The 15,577-nt window shown below is 40.6% G+C and overlaps 1 protein-coding gene across 1 annotated transcript; it reads left to right on the top strand.

Moving 5' to 3' along the window:
- Nucleotides 1-887: 887 nt before the first annotated feature.
- LOC134805286 (uncharacterized) lies at nt 888-14,621 on the top strand (the record flags this gene model as incomplete). The annotated part of the gene is made up of 13 exons (XM_063778601.1): nt 888-1,113; nt 5,040-5,393; nt 6,684-8,104; nt 8,396-8,516; nt 8,616-8,909; nt 9,257-9,406; nt 10,974-11,145; nt 11,618-11,758; nt 11,903-12,360; nt 12,668-12,845; nt 12,916-13,067; nt 13,500-13,617; nt 13,959-14,621. Coding segments are annotated over 13 exons (4,077 nt in total), but the record flags the coding sequence as incomplete, so codon positions are not given.
- Between the last annotated feature and the right edge of the window lie 956 nt (nt 14,622-15,577).

Below are 15,577 nucleotides of genomic sequence, written 5' to 3'. Positions count from 1 at the left end.
GGGTCGTACCTATTACAGAAGACTAGGATTCGTCATTCGGATCAGTAGGGACTTCATAGATGCCAGGTCCATAAGGCTCCTTTATACCGCTCTTGTCCGAAGCACGCTTGAAGCGGCTTGAGTTGTTTAGAATTAGAACCTCTATAAATGAACCTGCTACTACTATAGCGACTATTTCTACGTTTCCTAAATAAAAAAAGTATTCCGATATTATGCATTTTTATACATAACATTTTTTTACTGGGTACATTAGAATTTATTTAAGTAACTTTTTTGAGATGAAGGGAAGTTACAGACTGCGTACTGCCAGTAGCATTTTACGAGGGGATTGTTGCTGCAGGTGCTGCATCTGTAGATAACATATGTTCTCTCTCCGACTAGATTTCAGGGGTCCAAACAATACGAAAAAAATAGTAAATCTAAAGCTTAATAAATACTTTTAATTAAAACTATAGCAAACATGATCGGTCCAGCTGTTTTTGAGTTATTGCAAAAGTCTTTTCTTCTTAGTAAAAAGATGTACAAAGTGCTGTGAAGGTACTCATTTATGCTTCTAATGTACACGATACTTACCACTAATAGCTCCCGTTTAACTTATTCTGACAATATTAACTACGGAACCCTACATTGACAATGGCCCGACATGCTCTTGGCATTTTTTTTTTGTTTTCTAACTGTAAGTACCAACCAAAGTAAAAAGGTTTCTTAACATCTATTTTTATTCCGTCCAGAAAAGAAAACAAGCTAAGTAAGGCATCGATCGCATTATGAACGTGACACAAGTGATCAGCAGGCGTTTGATCTGGCGCAATTATGCGGAACGCATCAGAGCGGCGGAGCGCGAAACGGGAGGGCGGGCCGCGGGCCGGCGCGCCGTGTGGCCGTGACCGCCGCTGCCGCCGCCAGCGCTGGCGGCGCTGCTGCTCCTGCTCGCCGCTGGCGCCTGGCCCCGCGTCGGCGCCACCGACCCCACGGTGCTGCTGCTCTTGAGAGCTGCCTGCGTCGCTCCTCACCCCGAAGACCTTTTCTCGGAAGCTCGCTTTCATCAATACGCACTTTCAATTGGCAAGTCCACCTTGACACAACGCAAAATCCGCATTCTCAATTACGATGGTAAGTGAAATAAATATAAAATAGCAGATACATTTTACTCCAAGTATGCAAAGTTTTTCATTATGGACGAGTCCCGAGATGTCTTATGAGCCACAGGCTAATAAAAGACACGGGACTTGTCCATAATGCGGTACACATGCACACGTAAAATAAACGACATTTTTAATAGATATGCCCCGAATAGTGGTTTTGGCCGAATACCGAATATTCGGCCGATCACTCGGCCGATGCGCCGAATATTGGGCATGAAATGCGAACATTTTAAGTCACAATTATTATTAAAACTGTTCGCCAACAAAGCACAACGTTTGCTAAGTGATTTTTTTTGTTGAACTGAATTAATGAATGTAGCGAGTCAATCAAATCAGACCCATGATAAAAATAAAATATTTTGTAATCAACAAATGCTCAAAAAAGGGTCTTAGTATTTAACTACTTTCCAAGAATACATTTATTAAATACGAGTAGGTAGGTAGGTATGAGTACACCTAGTGTTTGGTTATTATTATTATCATTGTGTAATTTTTCTTTTTAAATATGTGCAACAGATATAATAAATACCGAATGGTATTTATTTATTTATTTGATATTTATTGCACATAAGAAAATACACTGTACAAAAGGCGAACTTAATGTCATAAGGCATTCTCTACCTGTCACCCTTTAGGCAAAGCAGATAAGTTGACGAATATTCGTGGCATCACTAATTTTTGATACACATGCGAAAAAATCAGAATAAAATAAACATTGGTGTGTAACCAAGGTAGTAAATTCACAATAACCGCGTAGGTGTACTACGCGGTTATTGTGAATTCAGCATTAAGTATACTTATGTTATGTTTAAGAATTATAAATAATATGTACCTAGCATTGCAAAATTAATTAAAATTAACTTATACAAAGACACTCAATTAGTTGCAATTTAAGATAATTATTTTGATACAAACTTTTGAGTTAAAAATGCGGACGCCGATTAAATTTCTCATTTTTGCCTTTATTTGTAAGTATATTGGTCTAATATACATTTACAAGGAGCTTTATTACCTGAGCCTAAATAAATTCTAGATTTAATAAATAACGATTTAAAGCGATTTGAAGTTTGGTAGGCCTTATTACCCTCAGGTACCTTATTATTCTAGTCTAGTGAGAGTAATTCCTTCAATCACCCATTATTTGGTAATATCTGGGAGACCGAGCTTTGCTCGGAAAACATATAAAAACTCAAAAATGCGCGTTTTCCCAAAGATAAGACCTAGCTAGATCGATTTATCGACCCCGAAAACGACCCCTATACTTATAGCAAATTTCATCGAAATCGTAGAGCCGTTTCCGAGATCCCCGAAATAAATACATACACAAGAATTGCTCGAGATAATAATAAAATAAATTAATTAAAAACACGACTGCCGAATTTTAAAGTGAACTGAAAAGCTAAAAATAATGTTGATTAGGTACTTGTAAAACCGCTCTTTGCAGTTTACAATTGTAGGAGAACAAGTTGGCAGTGAATAATCTGTGCATTATTATCGCCCTTAGCAAGACGAAAGCAACCGGAAATTTCACATGCCTGACTGACTGACCGGGACGGCGGAATGCTCGACAAGTGTGGACCGTACCGTCCTTTAGGATATGAGTCCACATGATAACTTCATTTGCTGTAGTAGGGTTAGTAAGGAGCACAAATGTTTGAAGCAGCATGCACTTTAGTCTCAGGCGATGCCGCTTGGCATGATTGTTCCTTAGGTCAAACAAAGCTGATTTGTTCCGGTAGCCACGAGATCGTACCGTGCATACCCCCCAAAAAAAGGGGGGGGGGGGGTTGAAAGGGTCGGCTCCCCAGGTCCAATCTATGCTATATTTCTTCCTGTTCTTAGCAACTAGGGCAAGTTATATATCATTTTCGTATAATTTATGAACGAGGAATTCATTTTTGAAATAATTATTATACCTTTCCATACAAAATAAATGATTTTTGTACAAAAATGACAATGTTATGTAATTTTTCGTGACAATTTTGGATGTTACAATCACAGTGTGGCGATTTGCACTAAATAAAAATTGGACGATGTAGCCCATGTATTCGTTATTCTGGAAAATATCACTTTAAAGTAGGCATTCGTACATTTTTTCGTAAAAAAAAAATAATTTATAGCGCGTGGCGGTGACGATTTCCATACAAATGGATGCCCAAAGTCAAAAATTTAAAATGTACCATAACACTGAATTTAGCATTTAAAAAGTTTAAATATAATGTATTAATGATTTTTCCATGCGTTTTTGCCCTTGTTTGGTACAAATTTGTTGTTCTTATTTTTCTTTCATACAAACTTTCTCCCTCCCATTTCCCCCCTTAAGGGTAGATATTTTTAAATTTGTTTTTATAACTAACTTATACCTTTTGTCATTAATCGATGTTCAAACTTTCAGCTTAAAATGTTCAGTGGTTTAGGATCTACAATTTTCAACATCAATTAAATGCGACAGGCTTAAGTTTAAGATAAAATAAAATTTTATAAAATCAACCCTTAAGGAGGGGAAATGGGGGGGGGGGGGGGGGAGAAAGTTTGTATGGAAGAAATAACAGATTTGTACCAAAAAAGGGCAAAAACGCATGGAAAAATCATTAAAACATTATATTTAAACTTTTAAAATGCCAAATTCAGTGTTTTAGTAAAAAAAAATAATCATTGACTTCGGGCATAGTTCCACTGGTATGTAAATCGTCACCGCCACGCGCTATAAATAATTTATTTAAACGAAAAAATGTATGTATGCCTAACTCTGATAATTTGCGCTACAGGCAAAAGTATTTTGACACTTTAATGAAATGCTTTTGCTGAACTGGCAAGACGGTTAAATAAAACATTTCATTAATATTTAATGGCATATATCCTCTGGCCTTCCTCACAGCAGTACGAGACGGCATAGAGTCCCCTAACTTCTATACAGGATTTGATTCAGGAGACGTGAGCAGGACTAACACTGCGTATGTCGTAAATTATAAGCAACTGTTTCGTATCAGTATTAGTGAGGTTAACGTTTATTTACTAGTCGTGTTGAAAAAAAAGTTAATAATTTATTTACGACATGCATGGTCACCCTAAAATTAGAATACTAACTAATACCGATATTCTGTGTCAAATTGAATGTCATCACTGTCATCACGGTCTGGCGGCTTAGCACGGTCGCGTTTTTATCCCTTGTCACCATGCCTGTCACGTTCTAACAAGTACGTAAGTGTAAATAGACGATAAAAATGGAACCGTGCTGCGCCCACTGGTTACTTTTGAAAACTCGTATCTCACTCAAGTTTGACAGTGTATTTTCATCGTAATCAAAATGCTGTCATTACGATTAAAGAGGGTTTGTTTATTAATTAGGTCCTGTAGGGTGACCATGATTGTAGAGAATTAAATTTGCCCTCACCAAAATGTTAAAAAATAGGAAAGAGTGTGGTTGTTTCACCTAAATACGACGGTGATCGATCAATTATCAGTTACTGAGTGTGCAAGTTTAGACCTGTTCACGTCTCATGAATCACCCTGTATATGATCATATAGTATGTTCGCCCATTCTGACTGAAGTCCTTGGAAAAAACCCCCTTGATGGAATTATTTCTGATCCAACACTTTCTATTAAAGCTCAATAGCATTAAGATCCGTACGTTGACTAGGCCACTCAAAAACCTAGATTTTTCTACGATTTGAAGAAGTCTTTACATGATTGAATTTGTGTTTGGGGTCGTTATCATGCTGAAAAACTCAGCGAGGTGGCATATTTTCTTTAGTATATGGTATAATTTGTGTGTAGAGTAAATGTTCATATACATATCCATCCATTATCCCATCAACCGTGAACAAATGATACGCTGAAATAAACAAGCTTTTTGAACGTACTGAGGTTTAATAATAACTAAATGCATACAGACACGTGCGGGCCAAAGTGGAGAGAGCTTGTAACGAGTGGCGCGCTAAGCGCTCTCAGCGCGGGCGGCGCGGCGGTGTGCGCAGGCTGGGCGGGCGCCGGCGCATGTGGTGCGCTGGCGGCAGCGGCGCGCGCGCTGCGCCGGCCGCAGCCCGCCGCCTGCGCCGCCCTGCCGGCCCGCGCCGCTGCAGCTGCCCGTCTAGCTGCCAGCCTGCGCTGGCGTCGCGTGCTGCTGCCACCGGCCGCAGGGGAATGCGCGGTTATTCTTCGCGAAGTTGCAAGAGCCATCACCGCAGCGGGTCTAGCTGCACGTCGCTCAGCTCTTTCACTTGAACAATTGGCTTGGAGACCACATGGTAAGTGAGTAGAATTTGTTTTTTTATATATTTTCTTTTTATGAAGGCCCCGTAGAATCAGCTTCTTCTTTCACTCTCACTGAGCATAAGCGTGAACGAGATGGCTGTGCGTGTCCGGGATCGCGAATATCATGTTTTTTAATTTTAATTTTTAGTGGGTTTAAAAAACTAAAAGTGTGTTTTTACTTAGTACCTAAATTTGTTTTCCAATTTACTCAAAAAAAATCTTCCGTGTTTTACATTATTAACGAGAGTCACACACAACACACTCAACACATATTTTTCGCTATCTGGACATATATGGCACTCTAGTTAATAATGTTATTTTGATTAGTTGAAATTACCCCGCAGTCGAAATTGTCCCGCTGCACCTTACGTCTATTAACTTGCTGGGATTAACGATGAATAAAGTACCTCGCACGATCCTATGAATTATCTAGAGCACTAAGAGCATTGTTAGATACATTATTAATAGGTTTAATGGATTTAGCAGACATTATAATGTCTGGCGACGGTGTTTAGACCTTTTACCTATGAAAAATCCATTAGTAATCCTATATTATTTGCTCTTTTCCATTAAAGCCAGGCTTTATATGATCTCTCTAATACATACTGGAATATCTAATAGAACTACCAACATGCCTGCACGGATATAGGTATATTTATATTTAGTAATATTTGTTCCGAGATATCTATCACTATCTGCGCAAAGTGAATGGGGCTCGTAAAGTACTTATATCATTAATATTGTAGGTTCAACATACATTTTTCATTAAATGATAATATTGATAATGAATGGTGATGGCTAATATCGTGTAAATTTTTCGATATAACCATCACTTAATCCTTAGTTAATTTTCTCATTTATGCCTTGAATATGGGTTCATGTACAGATTACAGGCGTGATTGCGTCGGTAAATAATTTGACCATGATTAGGAATAAATTACAATACCCTTTTGCCTTGCTATGCTGCGTTAGGTATGCCGTAAATTAAGGTGTATCATGTACACGCTGCAAGCCTCAATTAGTTATTAATCGTTTGTCTTTATCTCTCATTTTGACTCATGTATTTGTAAAAGAGGGATAACACATAAATTAACTGTACACATTTTTATGAATAAGGGGTTAGATATTTTATTGTTACGTACCAAACGCTAACCGGGTGTTGTAATATTTTTCACTAAATAACAGCAAGGTGCGTGATTCATAGAATCGCTTTTGTTATCGTTAGATAATTATTGAAGTAGGTGTAGTGCACGACATTGGACGGCTGATGTTCCTTGTTGCAGTGGTGATCCTGTGCGCACCACAGGGAGAAGTGGGCGCGGAGGCGCTGGCGGCGCTCCGGGCGGCGGCCGCCGCGGGCGTCGGGCCCGCCGTGCTGCTGCTGCACCTCGACCAAGACCCTCCGCCGCCCTCTCCCATCACATCCTTGGCACGCCGAGATCCCCAACTGACTTCTCTAATGAGCAATATCACTTTAGCTATAAGAAATTTGCCTTATACACAATCGAGAGAGAATTTGTCATCTAACCAATCTACGTATATTTCACAAACCCCGAATTTATCGAGCAACCTTCCGCCATTGTATAAGAAAAGTTTCTCGACGCCGTTAGCCTTTGCGCTCGTAAACAACATAACCGTGCGCCCTTATCGCAAAAAGAGAACTCGTCAGGAGTCTACTGGTATTTTACGAACCGAAAACGTAGTAAACACTATAAAAAATAGCACATTAGAGAGTCGATTCCGGGGTTATTTTCCCGGGCTCTATAATAATACTCGACCCGCAAAACAAACATTTAATAAAAACACGCTCGAAGATAATGCGCGAATGGTTCCAGTTCAAGGCCAAAGATCAAATGTTACTCGCTCACGGCGGAGCTCGGGGAAACCCGCGGCGCCGTCCGGCGCCGGTGGCGCGTCGCCCGCGACCGGCCCGCCGCGCGGTTCCGACACCCTCTACGACTTCAACACGCTGTTACTTCACCTAGACGCTTTTCAACAACATCTTTTTCTACTACGAGTCGGCAAAACCGAGGAAAAAAGGGATTCCTGGGAAAAAATTGTATACAATGAAGTAATAGAAAATCTTAATCGACACGACCGAGCGGAACGAACCAGGACGGAAAGTAGCGAGACAAAACTTTATTTATATCAACGAATAGTGGTCGAAAATGGAACTTGCGAATGGGAATTCGTGACAATTTTTAATTCAACTTCGACACGTTCACTCGATGACACCGAAGACTGGTCGACTATTATAGAGGTGTTGAATTCGACATATAACTTTGAAGAATGGGCCGTTCAACATGCCGCTTCCGATCATGAATTATGGGCTCGGTTCGAACATGGGATGTTGACTGTGGTGTTCGTTTGTTGTGCTCTTATGGTGGCAGCAGCGGCGGCGCTGGTTACCCGGTATGCGGCCACGAGGCGCCGCCGGCGGCGCAGGCGAGGTGACGCAGTTCTCCTGGCCAGTGACTTCACATTCCCAGCGGACGAGCGGCGCCGGGTGGGCGAGGGAATGGAGACTATGCTGTCTTGCTGGCTACAACAATTGCATGAGTTCGGCGGGCCTGAGCTGGAGCGGCCCGACCTGCTAAAACAGTCGCCGCGCTCAGCGCCGCCGCCCGCCGCGGCCGCACCCTCCGCGCCTTCTTCCACATGTAGCGTCAATCGCCTGACCCACGATCGCCGCACTCGTTACAAGGTACATACTGTTCGTTTTGTACTTACGTATCTATATTTTTTCTATATATTTACTACATCTGGGTTACACTGAGCCTAGAGGACGGCTAGACTTTGAAAGACGGACTTTTCGCTGCACATCAGACATAAAGTTTTGGAATGCAGTTTAATCATAGGTAAATGTATGAATTGAACCATTCAAATATTATTATTTTATATTCAGACATTATAGAGGTACAATATTGAAATGGTTCGTAAAATTTTAGTAGGTACCTATTTAAGTAATAATGTGGTAATATTTGGTCTGTAACAGGGTGATGCTGTCCACGTAAAATATTTGCCGTCTACCGGGACCCTCGAAATAAAACGAAAAGCTACCGACGTGCTTCTTGTGATGCAAACAATGCGGCACGAAAACCTTAATCCATTCATAGGTAAAGTGCATATAACAAAGTGACTCACGCAAACATACAAATATATTCATGGTTAATATTTAAGTAATGATAGAAGACATAATAGTTTTTAATTTACAGGTTGCCTGTGCGAGTTGCGGCCTGCGTTAGTATTCGACGCCTGCGGTCGCGGGTCTCTCGAGGACGTGCTTATGGCAGACGATATCAAGCTTGACTGGACGTTCCGGCTGTCTTTGCTTACAGACCTAGTCAAAGGGATGCGTTATGTGCATTCGTCCTCGCTGCGTCAGCATGGCCGTTTGTCTTCGAGGAATTGCGTTGTCGATTCACGTTGGGTGCTTAGAATAACGGACTACGGTCTGCCTAGCTTCTACCGTGCACAAGGATTACCTCAGCCGCCAAGGGCTGCAAGGGGTAAGATATCTACAGACAGAGTTAAAACTACTCATTAGACAAGGTAACAAATAATTTAGGAGCGTTTGTTGTATTTGCTACCTACTATCCTATAAGTAATGATTCAAACTGTACCGTTTATGTCAGACTTAAACTTACAATCAAAATAGCAAGTTACTATTTACTATTCACAACTTGTGACGTCAGCTGTTGTCATTATCTAAAACTTTTAAACCGACGCAAGCCGAGCAAGATTATTCTAATTACCGAATTTTGTTTTATTATTGTTGGTCCCACATCTACTCGATTACTTATTAAATGTGTAGTCGGTAATTTAAATATGAATGAAAAGTATTTCCTATGAACAGAGTTGTTGTGGACTGCACCGGAGATACTGCGCGAGGAAGGTGGGCTGGGGCGCGGGTCGCAGCCGGGAGACGTGTTCTCGTTTGCCATCATCATGCAGGAAGTCATTGTTCGCGGCGAGCCGTACTGCATGCTCGCTCTCACACCTGAAGGTTCGTGATGGTGATGGGGATGGTTCACCGTGGGACATCCAAATATATAAGCTCACAACTTTTACTTAATTGTGATTAGAGAACTGTTGGTTTACACTGAAACAAATAATTAGCTAAACTCATTGGGTACTTTAAAAACCTTTACGTAAATAATTAAGAAATAATTTATGCTCAATATCCTACCACCAATTACGGAACAGGTAACACATAATTCGCAAGTGTTACTGTTAAGCAAACATTTCTTTCAGTCTATACCTACATATATTAATTACCTGCTATAAGGTCAACAAGTAACTTTTATTATAATAATCTTTTCTTAAACCCAGGAAAATGTTTTGTTATTAGCTTTAGTAGAAAAAGGACAAATATTAATTTCAAGTATGATCTCTGCAATAAAGAGCTAACCCGTGTAAACCAGATTCGTGACCTCGGCGTAATCATGGACTCAAAGCTTACCTTTGTGCCCCACATTGACAATATCTTAAATAAATCTTTTAAACAGTTGGGTTTCATCCTGCGCGTAGGTAAAGATTTCAGGAGACCTTCGACTTATAAGATATTGTATAATAGTTATGTCCGTAGTCGGTTGGAATTCGCTAGCGCGGTGTGGAATCCGCTATATAAAATCCATAGCGATAGAATTGAGAAAGTGCAAAAAAAGTTTGTAAAAACAATTGATTATCGCACTGGAAATAAATACATAGATTACTCTACCGCTATGAAGAGATATAATATTTCATCCTTGTGCTTGCGTCGTGAACGCACTGATGCTATAATTCTTTATAAAATCATAAACAACATTATCGACGCCCCTGAGTTGTTAAAATCTCTTTCCTTTAGAGTACCCCGTCGTTGTGAGCGAGCATGTAGAAAGAAGAACCTCTTTTATATTCCTCGTAGCCGAACTTCATACGCGAGAAACGGTTTCATTAGAAGAGCATGCAGGACGTACGATGATAAATTTCAAAATTTAGATATTTTCAATGAAAAGTTATATAGTTTCAAACGACTGACCTTGAAGTGTATTAATAGGCTTTAATTAGATAGTTTATAACTCTAAGTGCACTTTTTGTTTGTTATTAAAATTTATCCGTTTTCGTTAGGATGCACGAGTATTTTTGTAACTTCTATTTCATTCCAAATTCGAAATTCCATTGAGTATTTTAGTAACTTTAATTTCATTTCAACTTTGAAATTCCATTTAGTTTTAGTACTACTTATATAAGTTGTATGGTTTATATATTCTTATTAAGGAAACTGTAGGTCTATAAGTCTAATAACCGTTTACTGTAATAATTTATTACTATAAGAGACTGTTTGTTTCTAAATAAAGAAATAAAAAAAAAAAAAATATTTCAAAAAGCCCATTCTTATTATCGAAGCTCTACGTCTAACGGAACCATAAATTTCAAAGTTTTATGAGTGCGAAAGAATCAAACTACAAAAGAAAAAACGTGACAACTTTGGAGCTACATAGCGGCCGCTAATGGCAGCTTAGAAGTACACGATACCAACCGTCCGCCACTCGAAATATAATAAAATTAATAAACAAGTTAAACAATTTCAGAGATCGTAGAGAAGATAATGCGTCCGCCTCCCCTTATCCGGCCGTCGGTGTCGATGGGTGCCGCGCCGCCCGAGGCGGTCAGCGTGATGCGCCAGTGCTGGAGCGAGGCGCCGGACCTGCGGCCCGACTTCCACACCCTGCACGACATCTTTCGGCACATGCACCGCGGCAGGTATGCTCATGTCTCGTATTTAGGCAACCAGTTTAACTGGTATCCATAGTGCTGACCAGCGATCGGCAACAAGCGGCTCGCGAGCCCCCCTGGCTATTTTGTATGTAATATTGTCAAACAACAATGTCCGATAAAGTCACACATATTTACAAATGTGCGGCCCGCGTCAACTTCCTTAATTACTATGTGGCCCTTGGCTGCTAAAAGGTTGCCGACCGCTGGTGTTGACGATGATATATCTATTTTTTACCCCTTTGTCAAACAGAGTCCTCATATTAATTAAAAGATCACCGACGCATATGTGACACGATGTTAGAACCACAGGTGTCGAACTACTCCATTATAATTAATTACTCACGTTATAATACGCTTTTTATTTAATTGCCGCCGCAGGTAAAAACAAAGTTAGTGTCGTTAGTAAGTATCAATGTCGTAAATACAGGTGACGTATTTAAATATTATGTTTTTACAGGAAAATTAACATAGTAGACTCCATGTTTGAGATGCTAGAGAAGTACAGCAACAATCTAGAAGAACTTATAAAGGAACGGACGGAACAGTTAGACATGGAAAAGAAAAAAACAGAACAACTCCTCAATAGAATGTTGCCGAGGTAAATAAGAATTTCGTTCCTCTAACTTTTGAGCATTTGATAACCACTAACTAGAATTGTTTTGATTCTATTTTCACATAGCTACCTACCTAAGAGTTGCAGATATTAAGGGTAATCATATTAAGTAGTTCGATCTCTTTACAGATCGGTTGCAGAACGACTAATACTTGGATTACGAGTAGAACCCGAAGAATTCGAAGACGTGTCCATCTACTTTAGCGATATAGTCGGATTTACGGCTCTGGCGGCACGGGCTACGCCAGTGCAAGTGGTTGACCTCCTTAACGATCTGTACACGGTATTCGATGCTGCCATAGAACAATATAGAGTGTATAAGGTAGAAACGATCGGCGACGCTTACATGGTTGTGGGCGGGTTGCCCACTCGCGCGCAAGACCACGCCGAGAGTATCGCCACCATGGCCTTGCACCTGCTACACCTGGCGGGACGTTTCCGCATCAGGCACGCGCCGACGGCACCTCTGCATCTACGTATCGGCCTGCACACCGGCCCGTGCTGCGCGGGTGTCGTCGGTCTGACGATGCCCAGATACTGTCTCTTCGGTGACACTGTTAACACAGCTTCAAGAATGGAATCTACTGGTAAGAGATTATTAGTCACGAGATCATAGAGATTCATCACGTCTGATAATATCCATACGGACAAAGTGCCAAAAATATGTGTACACTATCTTAATATATGGACAATAAGGTCGTGTATACATTTTTTGGCACTGTTCGTGTCGATATTTTTAGACGTGAATGTACCTCACAATAATATCGTTATGTATACTCATTACATTAGAACCCTTTCAATAATACACAAATAACACAAAACAAGTAATGCGAATTTTCAAATATCAACTCGATTTATTTTTCGTTGTTCAAAAATCCCAATCAACATTTCCAGGTGCTGCGTGGCGTATTCAGATTTCCGCGACAACTGCTGAGCGATTAACGACAGCTGGAGGTTACCGTTTACGGTCACGGGGCTTGACTCAAATCAAGGGCAAGGGGGCCATGCACACCTACTGGCTGCTGGGGAAGGAGGGCTTCGACAAACCACTCCCGACACCACCGCCTCTTCAGTAAGTCTCTTGTTAGTAAGTCAACAAGCAGCAAACATTACACATAATTACCTAACTTATCTGGTTACAGGAGTGAAGAAATCTTATTTGAGGCTGATAGTGAAAACGATAGCGAAACAATGACGCCTCCAACGCAAATAAATGAAAATGCTACGAACGAAAAGCCGGAGATCCAGGTCCAGCGTCAGCGCTCTGATGCATCAACAAGCTCTGACAAATTTGGTAAGCTATCTTTAATTTATTGAAGTGAAATTTGGAAGTGTACGGATAATGAAGAATTAATCTTGATAAACAAGTTTAAATAGTACCTATTCCAGCTATCGCCTAACATAACAAGAACTCATAACCGTACACTGTCTTACTAACCGTACACTATTATAATATTATTGTCATTTAATTTTACTCTCGCTAGAAGCCATTTATTAAAAAAACTGAACGATACTACCTAGTTGCTTTTTGTTGTTTAGAAACTATCACACCACTTTCGTGGAAAATCGCTCGATCAACCAGCGGATATTTGCGGTTCCTGAATACATGATAGAGCGCTTATAATATGTGTGTTGGTGTAATTGCACATATATTTAATGCTATTAATTGTGTAGGCTGAGTCGCATAAACTCGTCAGACGTGTTTAATGTTCATTTGTTGAAACAGCTTGGCAGCGCTCGGGCGCGGTGTCCGCCGACAGCAGCCCGCCGCCGCGCGCGCCGGCTACGGGAACGTCCGCGGCGGCCACTCCGACAGATCTGAGCGCACCATATTCTCGTTACAGGTTTTTTAATATACATATTTCTATACAGAATATGTTTAAGTTATTGATCAATTAAAAACAAAAAGACTTTCCGTCATATGTATATCAAAAGAAAATGAAACTTTAAGGTACTTGCAGAAACTAGAACCTAAGTAAGATAAGACCTCCGGGATAAGAAGCCCGGGAACAAAATACGTTGTTCTCCTTAAAAACCTATGTTTCACATTATACGTATGGTAGATAGAAGAAGTGTGTAATGTAAATAAATATTCTTAATTGTGCACACAGTGGTTGTATCGTTAAAAATAGATACCCTCGTGTATCTCCGGTAATTTTATCAAGATCCTTGTTCTAATTTTCAGATGTTTGGCTGGAGGCCCTCGTGGACTGCGCCGGCAGTGGTCGCTGGAACGGGGCGACGCGCTCGCGGCCGCCGCAGGGGCGCGCGGCGCGGTGCCGACGACGGAAGCCCGCTCGCCACCCATCGAGCCACTGGCTCTGTTGGCTCCGGCGGCGCCACGCGCCAATGCCGCGCGCTACCGCACACGCCCTGACGCGCCGGGCGCGCTCGTATTGCTCCCACTTCCGCCCGCACCATCTCTGGCTCCTCCGACCACAGAAGAAGCACAAACCCCTAACTCGTGTCCACCTTAGGCGACTAGCCTTTGTGCCCGCACTGCACTCGTGACGGAAGTTTTTATTCTTCCCGTACTTCGTCGAGTTCGGCTCGACTCTCCATCGACAATAATTTATTTCGGTAGTATACTCTCTCACGACGTTATGTAAACGTATGAATGTAAGCACGTCCCTCTCCCCACGAGGTCTGTTTACTCACCTCCGTTAACTTAGAACGTTCGTTCATAGAGATTTTAACCTAAAGTTGTAATGAAGTCATTAGAAGTAGCATGTGTAAAATTATTTTTTTTACAAAAGCACTTGCAACTTAAATTGTGATTTACCTCGGGTGATTTGTGTATTTTTGAAACTTTTCATTATTATAGCAATAAATATCTTTTATCATATAACGTTGTCTTATTACATGTGATAATCTTATTCTTCATAAGACTACATACAAAAAAAAATGTACTTACTACCTAACTTTCCTAGAATTTCTATTCTACAAATGCTGGAAATAATGTTAATTAATGATATAAAAAAGGGAAAATTGCTTCATATAATAAAATCAAGAATCCTGTTATAAATAAATCAAATGTTATCCTTAAAAATTTAACCTTTTGGACGCCAATGACCGATATATCCGCACCGCAAGATCAATGCCAAAGACCGATTAATCGGTCACAGACCACAGAGCAACATAGACCTACGTGCGTACCTATGCATAAAGTTCAATTTTAGTTTTGTCACTTCGGTGACGTGGCGTCTAAGTGACAGCTTTTGTGTTTGACACGGCGTCGAAAAGGTTGATAAAACTAAGATCACTTCTTCACTTCATCAGATCAGAACTAACTTAATTAAAGTTTTTTTTTGTTCTATGAGAATTACCACTATATACCCTACCCATAGGGTTGCCAAATCTATAAATATAAATTTATAAATAAAAATTTTTCGGGATTTAGGGACTTAAGTCGGAAAAAAATCATTCAAATGAAAGTCATTGTATTAAAAACAACGATATTTTACATTATTGGCACTACGTCAGCTGCTCTGCCCATAGACATTTTTATATAAAAAAAATAGTATAAATTCTTTGAGATCTTGAACAAACAAACAAAAATTCGCGGCGGCGAGCGGCTCGACGCGGGTCGCTCGCTCGCTCGACGACAGTTCGGAACTTGAAATTATTGTTTTATAACGTGAAGCTGTTTTTCGGGACGGTTTTCACTTTGTCGGGAAACGCATGCTAAAAATCGGGAGAATCCCACCAAATCCAGACCATCTGGCAACCCTACCTACCCATTACGTTTTTAACCTGTTAAGGTTTTTGAGATAAAGCCTGCTGACTGACAGACAAATGGTACAG

Source organism: Cydia splendana, chromosome Z (genome assembly GCF_910591565.1).
Source record: "Cydia splendana chromosome Z, ilCydSple1.2, whole genome shotgun sequence".
NCBI lineage: Eukaryota > Metazoa > Arthropoda > Insecta > Lepidoptera > Tortricidae > Cydia > Cydia splendana.
This window is presented reverse-complemented; position numbering and strand designations above follow the sequence as displayed.